The sequence below is a fragment of the Zea mays genome, chromosome 9, assembly GCF_902167145.1.
Source record: "Zea mays cultivar B73 chromosome 9, Zm-B73-REFERENCE-NAM-5.0, whole genome shotgun sequence".
In the NCBI taxonomy this organism is placed as follows: Eukaryota; Viridiplantae; Streptophyta; class Magnoliopsida; order Poales; family Poaceae; genus Zea; species Zea mays.
In genome coordinates, this window is record NC_050104.1 from 90,591,492 (window position 1) to 90,608,034 (window position 16,543).

Consider the following 16,543-nt stretch of genomic DNA (forward strand, 5'->3'; position numbering starts at 1 on the left):
AGCGGAGTTTCCTATGGCGCCTGAGGCCGGACTTGGCTGCTGTCAGCCTCACTCTGTCGAGTGGCACGACAGTCGGAGCGGCGCAGGCGACGCTGTCCTCTTGTCAGGCCTGTCAGTGGAGCGGCGAAGTGACTACGGTCACTTCGGCTCTGTCGACTGGAGGGCGTGCGTCAGGATAAAGGTGTCAGGCCACCTTTGCATTAAATGCCCCTGCGATTCGGTCGGCTGACGTGGCGACTTGGCCAAGGTTGCTTCTTGGTGAAGACTGGGCCTCGGGCGAGCCGAAGGTGTGTCCGTTGCCGTAGGGGGTCCTCGGGCGAGACGTAAATCCTCCGGGGTCGGCTGCCCTTGCCCGAGGCTGGGCTTGGGCGAGGCGCGATCGCGTCCCTCGAATGGACCGATCCTTGACTTAATCGCACCCATCAGGCCTTTGCAGCTTTGTGCTGATGGGGTTTACCAGCTGAGATTTAGGAGTCTTGAGGGTACCCCTAATTATGGTCCCCGACACCACCAGACCACACATATCTTAGTGTTTAGAAATAAATTATAATTATATTTGAATAAATATTTTAATATCTATTTATATGATATATAAAAATCGTAGCAAACCACGAGTAACTGGCTATTAAAATATAAAAATGGAAACGCGAAAGAATTTATTCGGACCAATTTCGTCTGTTTACGTCCCTACACCTGACATCACAAAGATAATGAACCCATTCTGGGATCTCAGCCGTCAAACGCCAAACAGACGGTGGACAAGCGATGTGCTGGCCGAGGTCCAAACAAGGCTCCAAGGCCGTTTCAATCCAACCGTTTTAATCCGTCCTCTCCTGGCCCCTGAATTATCATTTTTTTTATATAAACCGATTGAATTTGCTTATTTCCGGATTTCTAAATCATCTCCCGATTCCTCCGCTCGTCAAATCCTCGCCGTGTCCGTGTAGCAATTCCTTGCGTTGGCGAATCATAGCAGTCTCCTCTCTCCGGCGGCAAATCGTCGAACTGCCACGCCTGGCCCCGCCGCCAGCCTCCTCGTCTGAAGAAGAACGGAAGACGTCGGGCTCCGGTGGTTCTGAACGGCAGGTAGCCAGTCGCGCTTCTCACGCCGGAGACTCGATTGGCGTTGTATTTGCCTTTCCGTTTGTTGGTAAGGGACCCTAACTTCGCTTGTGGATTTTTTTTTTCGGAGACTATTTGTTAGGTAGATCGATCTCTTTACTTTTTTTCTATGATCACAATCAGATCGGAAATTCTGGAAAGAGGAATAAATCGGGATTAATCCATTGCATATACAATAATACAAAGCCCGCTACTGGTGGATATGCGAGGCCATCTTTTTGCAACACCCCCAAGCGATTCGTTTCGAATTAGTTATTTTGTTCTTGTAACGGATCAAAGCACTGATGTTCCTGCGCTGCAATGGCTCTTTCGCTAGTTAATCTCTTATATTTTGTTGTCAAAACTCGCCTACTCGGTTTTAGTCAAGGATGCGATTTCTTTCATCCAAAATCTTTTGGGTGCTCATGTAGAAGTTGAAAATCTTCGTATTTTCACTCCTGTTTGTCTGGTTTATTCGCTGTATTTTGACGGCGTTAATCTGGCTTGTTCGACTATTGACAATATCGTTGCATTCTTATTTGCGACAGAGTTCTCGAAGCAAAACGATCGGATGAGATTCTTCAAGGGGAGCAAGGTGGAGGTATTGCAGGAGGCAGAGGTGCCATTTGGTTCTTGGAGGCCTGGTGAGATCATCTCCGGCAATGGACACACCTACCTGGTGAGATATGATGAAAGTCCCGTTGACTCTAGCGTGGCTGTTGAAAGGATGCCAAGGAGGTTGATTAGACCTAGCCCTCCTACGGATGATCCTGTACGCTGGAGTTTGGGTAGTATTCTTGAGGCCTTTGACAGCTACTCGTGGAAGGTTGCTGAGGTGGTGAGAGTGCTTAGAAAGAATCAATATCTAGTCAGGCTCCTTGGGTCGTCGCTGGAGTTGAGTGCACATGCATCAGATCTTCGATTGAGGAAGCTTTGGTTAGATGACAGATGGATTGTGACTCAGAAGGTAATGCTTTGTTCCTTCAATTCTCAAACTAGATTAGATTTATTTATAATAAAGTGATCAATAGAAAGATGTTTTTACTTACATTTGCTCAATCAAGCAGTTAACATGGTCTAACTGTTGTCTTTTCAGTAAATTTAATACCTTAATTTTGAGGTTCTTCGATGTTCACCCATGAGCAGTTAGATTTTGTTTCATCAAGTATTAATGGGAATGCCCTAGATCCTAATGAGACCCATCTTTCAATCATTTTCAGTATTCCGCAAGATGCTTGGATGGTGCATTCAGAGGTCAATCTGAAGATGGAAATTTAGACTGCAACTTGAGAAAGGACAGCCATATTCAACTTGAGAACCGGAATGCTTTTGAGGGTGATACATCTAGAGGCATGAAGAGAAAATCGTCTGCTATATCAACACATCCTCATTGCAGCGACATCAGTAAGAGATTGCAATGCAGTGACGCCACTAAGAGATTCTGGACACTAAATAGAGATGGAAGGCACACAAAGCTGGTTGATAGAGGTTTTTTCCCTTTGGCTGAAAAGGTAGATGCTGTTGATTCCCCATGCTTAATGCTGCGTGGGAAATACATGCATGCTAGTCATAAAGGGCATACTAGAACAACTGAAGAATTTAGTGACACAGAGAGTACCTCATCTTCTGTTGGTAGTTCTAGTCCTAATAGTACCCCCCATAGATCACAGTATTATAATTTGGTCAACCAAAGTGGAGATATCTGTAGTAGAACTGATGGTGATGAAGCTTTTACATTCGAAAGAGAAACATCAGAACATGGTAACGATGGATCGAGGGGAGAAACCCATTTGCTGGAATTACATGCTTATCGTGCGACAATGTTAGCCTTGTATGCTTGTGGGTCAATTAGCTGGGAGCAAGAGGCTTTGTTGACTAACCTAAGGTTAACACTGAACATCTCAACTGATGAACATCTAGCTGAATTGAGGAGTTTGGTTACCCATGCTGTTACTTCCAGATAGCCTTTTCTTGTTAATTTCCTGGGGACATTTCATATATTCCAAATTATTGTAAGTTGGGAAATCTCATTAAGGGGTTGAGGTGTTGGAGTACTTCATGTGTAGAATTATACTTGTCAAAAGAGTCACTTGGGAAATTTTGTACTGTTGATATCTCAAGACTTCTGAATTTTTGGGACAGTCTTGAAGTATTAATATTTTTCACACTGAAACCTTTTTTTAATCATTGCATTAGCTTATGTTGTTGTTTAACATTGTACTACTACACCGATAGTTCTTGTATCCTTGATTGCATTTGTGATGATTGATGACTTTAACTTTCAATACTTTGATCAAAGCATGTACAAGCCGCTCCTACTATATCAATTCTCAAAGATATAAGTATGAATATTCTTGAGGAAGTTTAGTTTTTTAAATGATTGTCTTTGTAGTGTCAATGTTTTTACTATAGTTGTGCTATAGTTGCCTCCAAAAGTTGTGAAAAATTGTATGTATTGTGAAATATCAAATATATGTTTCCTCTTGACATTGTGTTGATTGGTGGGATGACTAATCCATAATGCTTTTTGCTGTTAATTTAGTAGCAGCTGTTGTGCATTGGCAGTTCCACTTTAGTATTGTTCACTTCTGCAACAGCAAAACTTTGGGGAAAGGAAATCTGATACTTCTCATGAACTTTCCAGGGCCAAGGTTGGAGGCTTGTAAAGCATCCTTCCATAGGTTCTTATAAATGGAGGAGTCTGCCACATGTTTTGCAGTGTGATAAATGTGACAATATTTCCATTGAACTTCCATTGGTACTTAATTTATTTTCAATATATTTTTTCTTTTAGGACCATTATATGTTTTCTTCTAGGATAGGATTCTCTCGTGCCTTGCTTTTTAAGTTGCATGATACTTCATTGCGACATTAATGGATAGTAGTTTCCATGTGAGCTTGTCATACCTTATGCTTGCAAATAATAGAACAAAAGCCTAAGGAGCACTCAGTTTGGTTTATTTATAAAATATACAAATGTAATAACACAAAAGGGTTGCCCTGTGTGGCTACTTGTACATGCTTATCTCAAACTTGGATCAAAGATTTATTTTTGATATTTTTGTTCAAAATTAAGGTTAAGCAGGGCCAAGAGTGTGGTTCCAGATTGGTACTGGTTGCTGGATAAAAGGGTCAAATTGGATTAGTTTATGATCCAAACAAAAAGGTGATCTGATTGTTGTGTGAATTTTCACAGAACAAGCATAATCCCTCTTAGGTAAGTGCTCCTGTAACTCTTGGTTTTATTTAAATCCTTTTTGGAGGAGAAAGATTTGAATGATACTTACAAGGTATACTAAAAATGTATTTTGATCATTGTACACATTTTTCATGTAATAAAGCAACTGGCAGTCTTAGCTGTATTTTCATATTATTATATGGATTTATGGTAAACAACTCTAAAAATATCAGTAAGTTAAGACCTTGTTTGGTGGAGCAGGTCATTAAGTGCTCTCTAGGAAATCGTGGAGCTAGATCTATAAGCCTTTAGAAGACATTTAGATAAATCATTTTGTTTATTATTTAGATTAATTTTTTTAAAACTATTTAAATCGATATTATAAACTACAACTCCACACTAGAGCTGGAACATGGAGCCATCACAAACACCCCCCTAAATTGCAATTGATGCCTACCCTTCAGCAAAAAAACAGTAGTTTAGGTAGGCAATTGTAGGTCGCTTGCAGAGGCTTTATATATCCATTGTGTTGAAGTTAAGAAATATTCAAGATATATGTTGCGGAGTGCATATTGTTTTGAGTTAAAATTTAAATATGAAGTAGGGACTATAATTTAGGGGTTGTTTGGTACCTTTGCTAGCTACTGTTTGGATGTCTAGATAGCCTACCTTGATTCCTGCGCTAGCGAGCTTTTCTTTGCTGCTTCAATTGCTTGTTTGGATTGGAGGAGATTGAAGGGGATTGGAGGGTATTGAGGGGGAAATGAACTAATTTCCCCTTCTAACCAAACAAGCCCCAAGCAAGCCCAATTGGCTCTCCTTAGCCGGGAAGCATTCAGTTACTCACGCTGGTGAAGCAAGGCAACCTGGTTCGGGAACCAAGCATGCCCTTAATTGGTTGTCTGGCAAGGACATTGATCTATGCATTGTTAAGATTTTCCTTGCTAGTGTGGTGAGCAAATTTGGCTCGTCTGGACGGGCAAGATCCTTGTGGCTTGTGCGCCTTAAGAAATGGGAGGTGGCTTGTGCCAGCCCCTCAATACCTCAACCAACTACTTGTGTTTATGGGTGTTCACCTAAGAATCTTGCATCAAGACAAGGGTGTTGTTCCATGAATGCCTACACATTATGACTATCATTGTACGCTTGAAATCTTTGTTAGATAAAAAGGACATAACCAGTGCTGGCAAGGACATGATGGGGTTTGAGGAAGGAATAACCGAGGCAAGTCTTACCCCTACATTTTGTGGAGAGGTTGTGTTGAACCAAGGACCTTTTGGCTTAGTGGAAAGACCTCTCACCACCATGGTTATTAAAGCGTCGTTAAAACATCGTTTAAACGCTAAAACGTGATTATCATGTAGAACGCCCGAAAGTTTTGACCAAATCTCATAGAACATCCATGAAATTTGTTTAAACGTTCGTTTTTGCGTCGTTTAAACGTTTTGGGATGTTTTAGGCGCGTTTTAGAAGTTTTAGACTATGGGACCTCTGAAAGGCCCATCAAGCCCCAGAGGTAAGACGTCGGCCTTCCCTCTCATGTTCTCCTTCTCCAGCGCCTCCACCCACCTCCCTCAGTCCCTCCTCCTCTCCTCCAGTTTCGCCCGCTCTAGTGTCGGTTCCATCAATTCTAGCCATCCAACGTCGCTCGCTCCATCGTCGTCCGCTCCAGTGTCGCCCGCTCCAGAATCACCCTCCTCCAGCGTCGCCTCTCTCCTCCCTCCTCCAACGCCACCACCCATCAACCACTGCCAGTAGCCAGCTGGTCCCAGGTCAAGACGCTAGGTGCCAGCAGCCAGTAAATCACCGGTTCACCATTTCATTGTCGCCCTGCTCTATTTGGTATCTGTTTGTCATCTTGCTCAGCTATTCCTCTATAATCTATTTGCACTCTACAGTCAGCATTGAACACTTGCTGATCTGCACGCACTCAATGTTTCAGGCTCTCAGTAATTTCAATTGATGAGTTGGATGATGGTTACTGATGCTAGATGCAAGTTCTTACTTGCATGTTGCATAATTACATATACTTGAGTGGTTAAACTTGATCAATTTTCTTTTATGCTATTTGTTTTGTGAACTCAAGTACTCAACTTATGAGTATGAACATATCCTATTCTGTTGTTTTATGTCAAGTCTGAAAAGACGTTTCAACGTTCGTTTTAACGAATAAATATTGAAAAGGTGGCTTCTAACTGTTTATCGTTTTATCGCTTTAATAACCATGCTCACTCATGTCCTGCTTGAATTTTTTGTTAGATAATGAAAAATAATTTCTTAGATGTTCTTGGAATATATTTGAAGATCTTTGTAAGTTTTTTCTCGAACAACGCAGGAGATCTACGTGTCATTTCATTAAGGCCCCGTTTGTTTCGTTGGAATTGAATTATATTATAATAATTATAATTTAGACAAAACTAATTGAGTTAATATATTTATTTATGTAATGTATTTGTATGTTATCCTAAATCATATCAGATAGATAGTTATAAACTATATTTATGTTATAGAGAAACAAGTAGAAGAGTGTGCTATAAATTGTACATTAGAAAAGTAACATGTAAATCTATAGAATTAATTTCCATCTCTCGCCCCCATGAATTTGAGATAGGCTTATATATACACTTTGGAAAGTTGTGGAATGTCACATTTTTTTAAAAAATAGTCTATTGCATTAGTTAAATTCCAATTCCTCAAAATGAAGGTAAACAAACGAACCCTAAGAAGAGAGAGAAGGTACCACATACATCAACTAAAAGCTTTGGTTGTTACAACTGTGACACCTAGACCATTTGAATACAAAAACCACAGAGGGGTAGGCCATCAAGACCTACACATTCGTAGCTCGTGCCCAGACCAGGAAGTCTTGCAGTTTGGAGGCCCCAGCCCACCTCCAAAGCCGACATTCCTCAACAATCCTTGTGATCAAAGTGAGTGTGTTAGGCTCTGAATTCTCAAAGACACAAGAATTTCTGTGCTTCCATATCTCCCAGGCTATTAAAATGATAAGGGAATTCAGCCCTTGCCTCCTTTCTTTTGGTACTAACTTGACCACCTTCCTCCACCACTTAAAAAAAACTCGACCTGCGGGGGGGGGGGGGGGGGGGGTAAGACAGCCCCCGACTATTATATTAAGAATAAGACCTTCTCACACAGGTCAAGAAAAACCCGAACCCCTGCCCCACCATACACAGCGGCATCGAAGCCTATGTGAGAACGACCACGATTGGGGCTGAGCCTTAGACCCGTGCTTTGGCGTGGGACAGGCGAGGGATTTTTTTAACCACAACCTGAATTTCGCTCCCACGGGGAGTCGAACCCAGGACCTGAGGAGTGCTACTCAGACCACCTAACCAACTCAGCTAGAGGCTCTTTCGCTCCTCCACCACTTAGGAAAGGGCCTTCCACCGGGTCCCATATCATAAGATACGCTTGTAAGACTTGGACAGTTAAGGTCTCTTTTATATCTGATATCCATCTCCTGTTGTTCAGTGCCTCAACAACTGTCCTCTTTTTTACGGTTCTTTTGCCAATAGTTGTGATCAGATGGGGTGCTAGTTCAGCAATGCATTTCCCTTCTAACCACCTGTCCTTCCAAAATAAATTTTTTTCACCATTACCAATTAATGGGAATCATAGCCATGTTGAAGAGAGCTTTGACATTTCGTGGGACCTCCAATTGAAAACCATCCGAAGGACGTGGTCGATCCAATTTTTGAGCACATAGCCATCTTATTTTCAGTGCCCAACCTAATTTTTCCATATTTAAAATCCCTAATCCGCCATAGCTTAAGGGGCATTGAACCTTTTCCCATGACACTAGGCAATTCCCTCCATTGGCCCTTTCTCGCCCTTTCCAGAGAAACCCACTCCTTATTTTGTCCACAGCCTTAATGACCCATTTTGGCAGATCAATTGCTAGCATAGAGTATATTGGGGAGGCTGTCAAGACTGCTCGTACCATAATTAATCGACCAGCCCGGTTCATTAGAGAAGTTTTCCATCCCGGCAAGTAGTCTGAAACTTTATCCACCAACAGTTGTAGAGCCTCCTTAGGGGGGGGGGGGGGGTTATGGATGGATAGAGGCAGCCCAAGATATGTACATGGGAATTTTTTTGCACTGCAGGACAGAACTTCCATTGTTAAAAGTCTTTCAGCTTCTGAACATTGAATAGGGGCCACAGAACTCTTAGATAAATTACATTGTAAGCCAGAAGCTTGCCCAAACAGGTTGAGGATGGACTTTATAACCATCAAATCTGTCCTTAAGGGCTCAAAGATATTACTGCGTCATCTGCGTAAAAGGAGATCCTATGCCTGGCATATTATTGGACCGCAAGGGGTTGCAGCAGCTGGTTGGAAGTGGCATACTTGACTAAGTAGTTCAGAGCATCCATAACAAGGATGAAGAGCATGGGAGAGTGTGGATCACCTTGCCGTAGGCCTCGTTTATGGATAAAAGGCAAACCAGGTTCCCCATTGACAAGGATTCTGGTTGAGGTGGTGGAAAGCAACAAGCTTATAAGATCACACCACCTCTTACCGAATCCCACATATTCTATGACTTCAAGGAGAAAGGGCCAGGAAACCGAATTAAATGCCTTTGATATATCCAATTTCAGCAGAACATGTGCTTCTTTTTTCTTATGTAAGGCCTTCACCATCTGTTGAACAAAGATGAAGTTGTCATGGATGTTTCTGCCCCTAACAAAGGCACTCTGATTTATGGAGACAATGGAAGGCAGTAAGGGTGCCAATCTGTTTGCCAAGACTTTTCCCACGAGCTTGGCAAAGCTATGTATTAGGCTGATTGGTCTATAGTCTTTCACTTGCATGTCATCAATTTTTTTTAGGGATAAGGGTGATGAAGGCTGTGTTGAGAAGCCTGAACTTGAAAAATATGTCCCTAGCACAAGCAGCAAAGGCCTCCAACAAATCATTTTTTATAATGCTCCAACATACCTTGTAAAACGGACCTATGAAACCATCCAAGCCAGGTGCTTTGTCAAGGGGTAAGTCTTTAACTGCTGCCCATAATCCCTCTTCTGTGAATGGGTTGTCCACGCTGGCCAAATCATGCTGCTGCATACCAATCTCACTAAGATTTAAAGTTAGGGGGCGACTTTCAGCTGTTCCCAAGGCCTTTTCATAAAATTTCAGCACTGCTGCCTGCTTTTCTTCTTGTGTGATAGCCATAGAGGTTTCTGTATGCAGCTTAGCAATAAAATTCTTTTTCTTTCTGAAACGGGCTTGATGGTGAAAAAAGAAGGTATTTGCATCTCCTTCCTTGAGATAAAGGATTCTAGAATGCAGTCTAGCAATGGTACGTTCCAAAGAAGCAAGACCAAGCAGATGTAGTTTAAGCTTCTTTTTTAGCCATTCTTCCCTGTTTGAAAGATCCCTGGAATCTCTTGCAATCTCCAGTCTATGTATTATTTCCTTAGCCATCTCAATATGTAATTTAATGTTACCAACCTTTCTTTGCCCCCACTTCTGTAAATCTTTACTGAGCCGTTGCAACTTGAGAAAAAGGCGCTCTACTGCACTTGTGGACTGTACATGAGCTTCCCAGTTCCGTTGAACGACCTCAAGGAATCCTGGCACTTTTGCCCAAAAGCTTTCAAAATGAAATCTCCTCTTGCCTTTAGTTTGGAGTTTTAAACCAAGAATCAAAGGGCAATGATCGGATACATTAGACGCCGAACTTTGGAGGACTGAATCAGGAAATATATTCTCCCATTCCAAACAGCAAAAGGCCCTATCCAGCCTTACCAAAGTAGGTGAACTCCTCTCGTTGGACCAAGTATATTTACGGCCCAGGAGAGGGATTTCTTTCAAATCAAATTTATTTAAAAATCTCCAAAACCTTCCCATCATGTCCCTGTCCAGATTATCATTATTTTTGTCTGAAGCCTGATAAATCATGTTGAAATCTCCAGCTGTCAGCCACGGCTCATTACATAACATCCTGATATCTTTCAATTCCTGTAAAAACGTAATCTTTTCTTCCTCACATCCTGAGATCTTTGTAAGTGACCACATCCACAATGACTGTGTTCTACATTTTGCTTTACATGTTTTGTGTTGAACACTTAGGTGTTTTAACTGTTTACTGTTTATTTGCTTTAAAAATGCCAATTGCTGCCTAGAATTGTTTTATACCTATGCTTAAATAGAATACTCCATGCATGATGGAATCTTAGACAACTGGGGAAAAATGCTTTACGGTGTGCAAGTTAATACATGTAATTAGAAATTGGCACACATTCTTATGTGCTAGATCGTTGCTTCCGTTATCTCCCCATTGCAGACAAATATTCAGTATGGGATATGTAGTGCTAATTTGTTTGTTTACAAGTGTAGGAATATGAAAGTGGATGTATTGATAGGAGATGGAGTACATATATATAGAGACTCAACCCTAACCCTAATGGGCCGGCAGCCCAACAGTGGCGCCGGTCCACACACACAGTCTAACATCCCCTCACAGTCGCAACGGGGGTACCACACACGATGAGACTGGAGTAGAGGCCGAAGGTAGGAGCCGACGGGTTGAAATCCCCCGCAGTCGCAGCGTCGTGATGGTGCGAATGTTGCGGCTGGAGTAGAGATTGGTGTGTGCTCCAAGAAGACGATAGCCCCTAGATGCCGAGGTAGCCGAAGTCGAGGTGGTCGCGGTCAGGAGACACGCAGCAAAAGCCTGTTCTTCGGGAGGAGTCGACGTTCGAGCGTCAACGATTGGCGAGGGCGACACAACAAAAGAGCACCAGCAGGTCGGCCTTCCTGCTTCTTCGATCGTCCGGGCGTCAAGGAGCCCCGCCAGGGAAGCCGACAGCAGCGCACGCGTCTGCACCGGTCATGGTAGCCGCGCCTGCGGCAGAATAGAAGGGGAAACGGCAGATCCGGCCGGGAAGGCCACGACAGCGACGGATCCAGCCGGGAAGAAGCGATCCAGCAAAAGGGACGGCAGATCGAGCCGGAAAGGTCGCAGCAATGTGGATCCGGCTGGGAAAGCCGCGACAGCGACAGATCCAGCGAAGGCGATGAAGGGGGTGGGCGGCGGGGCAGGTCCAGCCGGGCAGGGGCCTGCGCCGGACCTAGCAAGGGGTGTTGACGACACCGGTGACGGGAGAAGCTCGAAGGGTGACGCGCTGCTGGGCATCAGCGCGGTCAGTTTAGGAGGTGGCCAACGCGATGAGGAGGGGCAACACGTGCGAGGGTGCCGACGGAGGACGCAGCGAAGAGGAGGGGGCACATGCGAGGGACGCAACGAAGAGGAGGACGCCGACCAAGGGAGGCAGCCATGGGGAACAGGGAACGAGCAGAGGGACTGCTCGCACCCTGTCCCATCTCAACGCGCGGGAAATGGGGCTCAGGAGCCGAGTGCCATGGATCCGAAGCTTGGCTGGCGACCTAGGAGAGGTAGCTGAAGTGGGAAGCCGGTTGGAGACCGCGGCCGCCATGGGGCTGGAGGTAGAGCGCCGTGCGTCCGGGGGCTTGTGCCCGCCGAGCAGGGAGCCAGACGGCCGGAGAGGAACCAGAGAGAGGAAGAGCAGCGGCTGCTGTAGAGGAAACAGGGAGAAGAAGATGGGGGTGTCGGCTTCCTGAGGAGAGGGATGACGACCAGGGACAGGACCTGAGCGCCATGGGAGATGAGCAGAGAGAGGAAAAGCTGAGGGCGGCCATTGCTGCCGAGCTGGAGAGGAGAGGGGCGAGAGCAGAGGGGCTGCTCCGGCGCGCCATGGGGAACCGCGCCACCGGGAGAGGCCGCGCCCGCCAGGGAAGGCCGCAACTAGGCCGCCGTCGGATCCACGCGATGGCTCGTCGGTCCTGGCGGCTGCTGTGGGGTGAGAGGCGGTCGGCGGCTACTGTGGTTCAGGCGGATCCGCCAGCGGCAGCGCAGATCCAGGCGGACAGCCCCGGCCCCAACCTCCTCTGTTGTTCGCGCCGGCGTAGGGGAGGGAGGGGTAGCGCGCGGCCGGTGCAGGGAGGTCCGACGGCGGTTCAAGGCCGGGGAGGAGGTGCCCTGGCGGCGTAGGGGAGGGAGGCCGCCCCCAGGAGTGTGTGCGTCAGCGCCCTGCACACGAGGGGAGGTGGCAGGGACCGAGCTCCAGGACATCTCGCGCAGGGAGGCTCGCCGGCCTAGGATGGCTGGGAGCCGGCGGCTGGAGAGGAGCTGCCCTAGGAGGGAAGGATGAGCCTCCCGGGGCGGCGGCGCGGAAGCCGTGCCTAGGGCAGAGGTGGGGTGGCGGCTGGGGAAAGAAGTGAGGAAACCCTAATCTTTTGATACCATGTAGGAATATGGAAGTGGATGTATTGATAGGAGATGAAGTACATATATATAGAGACTCAACCCTAACCCTAATGGGCTGGCAGCCGGCAGCCCAACAGTGCCGCCGGCCCACACACACATTCTAACAAGATTTTGATAATCACATTGGTTATTGCACAGGACAACGATGAACATTTTTGGGCTTTATGAGCTTTCAATGTGCAATCGGTGCAAGTTCATTTCGGCTCATGGATAAGTTGATGCACACTGCAATTCTATAATCAGAATTTATTATTAGCTTAAAGGAAGTGATATTTAGGTGAAATAGTGTGAAACTCAAACATAAGTGATATTTAGGATTAAAGCCAGGCTAGGTGTCCAGTTATCAAAAAACACATCTATTTGCGGTGCTTCCAAATCATGCAGGCACCCAGGATGATGAGGGAGTCAAGTCCTTTCTTGAAGAGCCCATTCACAGCCTCCGAGGCTTTTTCCCACCACTCAAAGAAGGATGTGGCACCTGGTTGTGGTGCTAAAGAATGCATACCAATCTTTCTCAACATCTTGTACCAGAAGAGTCTTGCAAATACACACCACACAAACAAATGATTTATTGTTTCAGCTTCCTGGTTACATAAAGGACATTTGCTTGGGTGATTCAGATCTCTCTTAGCCAATCTGTCATGTAATGTCCAAAGGAGCTTGACCCCAAGAAAAGATCCTTATAAGCAGCCTTTGCGGTGTATCTGCCATATGAAGCAATGCTAAAGATATGCTTATCCTCCCTATTGGGCTGCAGTTCAAAATCTGAGGGAACTTCCTAAAGATGAAGATAGTCCATCTCCTATTTGATAAGGCGTCTTGGACAGTTCTCTTGTTAATAAATCTCTTTGGAATTGAGCCAAACAGCCGAGGAGCCAAATCAGAAACTCTTTTCCCATGTAGCCACTTATCCATCCAAAACATGGTGTTTGATCCATCCCCAACCTCAGAGATCAAGGCCCTGGAAAAGAAAGCTTGAGCCTTGCCAGGTACCTGAATAGGTAAGCCAGTCCAAGGACGTCCAGGGTCAGTTTTTTTGTAACCAAAGCCATCTGTACCCCATGCCACCAAGCAATGCTCTACTACGATTTTTGTAAAAGCATACAAATGTGCCCTAGTTCAGGACTTGCAGCTGATTTCCATGTACACACAAAACGTTGGGATTACATGGTCTGGCCTTGCATCAAAGAATACTTGCAGGTATGTCTGTACAGTAATTTGCCAGTCGTCTTATACATATGATACATACCTTTTTATCTGTTCTTGTGTTTTGTAATCCAGATATTGTAGCTGTTCTTCATGAGACTTATTTTGGAGAATTATTTGGCCGCCCTACTTTTGTGCTAAAGCCAGTTGCCCTTCAATTTACAGAAGTGATCGTTGTGCAGTTGAAGGAACATGTTTGAAATGCAATGGATAGGCCATCACATATTTTCAGAAGTGAAGTGGTAGGCACTGGTGGTTCTGATGAGCAAGCAAGCTTATGTTATAGGTCAAGTACAAGTGAAAAGTTCCTACGTGGTGTAGGACGATGTACCATCGATCTCTTTACGAGCCATTGAACTTAATGCAGTTCTTGCGTGTTTGGAAATTCATGCACCTTGTTATTGGGCCTTGGAAATTCTGCTGATGTTGTTGGCTTCTTGTTTGACAATTAGCTTGTACTGTATTTTTTTCTTCTGTATGCACCTACAGTTTTTTGTTCGATTTTTGCTTGCCACAAACAGAACATTTACGATAATGTAAAGTAGTAACAGCTACTTGCCGTCAGATATGTGTAATAGTAATGATGCTTCTAGCTCTGCCCAACACTTTTCAACCTGATGAAATCAGCAGCCAACTACTTGAGCATTATTCTTCTTTACTTGTATCAAGTGATGATGATCTGTGTTTAACGTCATGAAGTGGCTGATGTCCAGGCTGGCGCTCCGGTCCCGGTGGTGCCCATCTGCTGCTGCCGCCACTGACGACAAACAATCGTCGTCAGCCATAATGATGGGTATGTAGACCGCGGCGCTGCTACCACCCTAACGAACTCCTTCCAAAGTGCTGACCCGTGCCACATTTGCATTTGCATTTGCAGTGCGTTATGGGCCTGAGATGGCTGCTGATGCTCTGGGCAGTGAGCACAGGCTTTGTGCACAGCATTGATACCAACCATGCCCGAACAGAATGGCATCGCCAGTATCTTTCTGCTGCCCTGCACATGCACAGTACACTCCATCAGTACTGCAGGAATGTGTCTGTCTGGCAACAACATGTGTCAAGGGTTTCGTCATTCTCCAGCCTCAGCCTCTGCACCAACCAGTTTAAAGATTCATTAACCTCTCTCGGTCTACTTGCACTCTAACCGTTACAGTTAACCAACCATTGGACGAGTCCTGTAGCCGACCATCCTAATTCTCGGACGTCACGGCGTTTGGCCGCCGGAACACAAGCAGCCAACTGCATTCATTGTTGAATAATTAGACAAATTCCAGTTTAAATTCCGAATATAAATCATGACCAAATCAGAAGAACTGAAATAACAAGCCAAATCAGATGATGCGTACTGATTAGACTTACTGATAGATGGCACGCGCCGAAATCAGCAGGGTCGACGATGTCGAAGTAGCGAAATCAGCAGGGTCGACGAGGTCAGCAGATCACGAGCAGTCGCGTGAAGACGCTTCCCAAAAACCTTATTCGCCCTCTCCCGGTGCAGGATCTAGAAGACGAAGGGTTCCGGAGACCTGCTCTCCTGAGCGCAGATGCACCTCTGCGGTCGGGACGAAGTGAACTAAAAGGCAGTTCAGATATGAAGAGAGGCGAAAGCCTGAGATCTAGGATGATTTGGAGGCTGGCTGCCGGGCTCCTTTTATAGGGCCAAGTCCGCGACCCCCGTGCTTATCCGCCCACGAAAATCTCGCAATCAGTTGAGATTTTATAGCGATCGGTTAGGATAAGCGTAACAGCCAAGAAACCAAAAAATCAAACGGCAAAAGGTAGCCGCGCCCCGCAAGGCGAGGGGCCGGATTTCGGCGGACCATTCACGCGCATGTCGTGCGCCCGCGCCCTTCGCCCCGCCCCGGACAGGACAGGACAAGACAGGCGAGGCGAGGCGAGCGAGCGCGCGCGCGCGTGTGGCTCTCCACACTCTCTCCTCTCATCCATGACTTGGTGAGTGAGTGTGGCTTCCATATTTAAGCTAGCTCTACTCCACTAGAGCTAGCAATATGGTGCTAATGGTTCCACCTATCCTCTAGCCATCCTCTTGTATGGGCTTTTGAGATTTTCTGGGATTTATTTGAATATCTTAATTGGGCCAAGCCCATAAATCCTAACAATCCCCCACCAGATCTCAAATGCCTATCTGCAGTTTTCGCCACTGTTCACTACTGTTTAATATACTAGTTTTTTCAGCAGAGACTGTTAAGTTGAACTTCCGCCTAGAACTCCAAGCTACACCAATCCATAACTTGGACAATGGACTATGCCTTGAATTGCAAGTTTTGCGTGAATGGGTTTCACTTGAAGTCATGACCAGTACTTAGCTACTAGTAGTCCCCTTCTCGGGTGGAGCATATACGTCGTACTCCAAGGTCTCTTCATGAGTTTACTAGAGATCACCCAGATCTCATAGACTGCGACGTTAGACAGTCTAACTCATATAGGTGTGTTCTTTCAAAGAATGTTCTGCAGGACAACATCTGAAAGGGAAATGTGCCCTTGGGCCATTTCTAAGTATTTTGGTGATTGAGTGCCAACTCAAGTGCTTAAATGTGAATTTATGCAATGGATGAATAAAGTGCAAATCAAGAGCAAAGGTATGTTTCTAAGTCTTAGTACATTGGTTTTGTGTACTAATATACTTGTCTAAGTATTGGAAACAGGAAGAAAAAGAAAAGAAAAGAGGTGGCTGTGTACAGCCAAGGGGCTGTTTCGGTCTGGGGCACCGGACTGTCCGGTG

General features: G+C 45.3%; 1 protein-coding gene across 14 annotated transcripts; it reads left to right on the forward strand.

The window, feature by feature from the left end:
- Positions 1 to 671: 671 nt before the first annotated feature.
- On the forward strand, positions 672 to 15,034 carry LOC100193920 (uncharacterized). Of its 14 annotated transcripts, none has more exons than XR_004852386.1 (6): positions 672 to 1,150; positions 1,650 to 2,068; positions 2,322 to 13,794; positions 13,876 to 14,042; positions 14,514 to 14,593; positions 14,678 to 15,034. XR_004852386.1 is itself a non-coding variant. In XM_008659911.4 (5 exons), exons 2-5 carry the CDS (start codon positions 1,673 to 1,675, stop codon positions 4,226 to 4,228), a joined length of 852 nt encoding a protein of 283 aa, XP_008658133.1. In that variant the 5' UTR covers positions 743 to 1,150; positions 1,650 to 1,672; the 3' UTR covers positions 4,229 to 14,445. The 14 variants fall into 14 exon arrangements, 6 of the variants coding, with proteins under 6 accessions (XP_008658131.1, XP_008658130.1, XP_008658132.1 ...); XR_004852387.1 differs by having other exon boundaries at positions 13,966 to 14,042; XR_004852388.1 differs by lacking the exons at positions 14,514 to 14,593; positions 14,678 to 15,034 and having other exon boundaries at positions 743 to 1,150; positions 2,322 to 2,612; positions 3,746 to 3,859; positions 4,178 to 4,318; positions 13,966 to 14,445.
- The last annotated feature ends 1,509 nt before the right edge of the window (positions 15,035 to 16,543 follow it).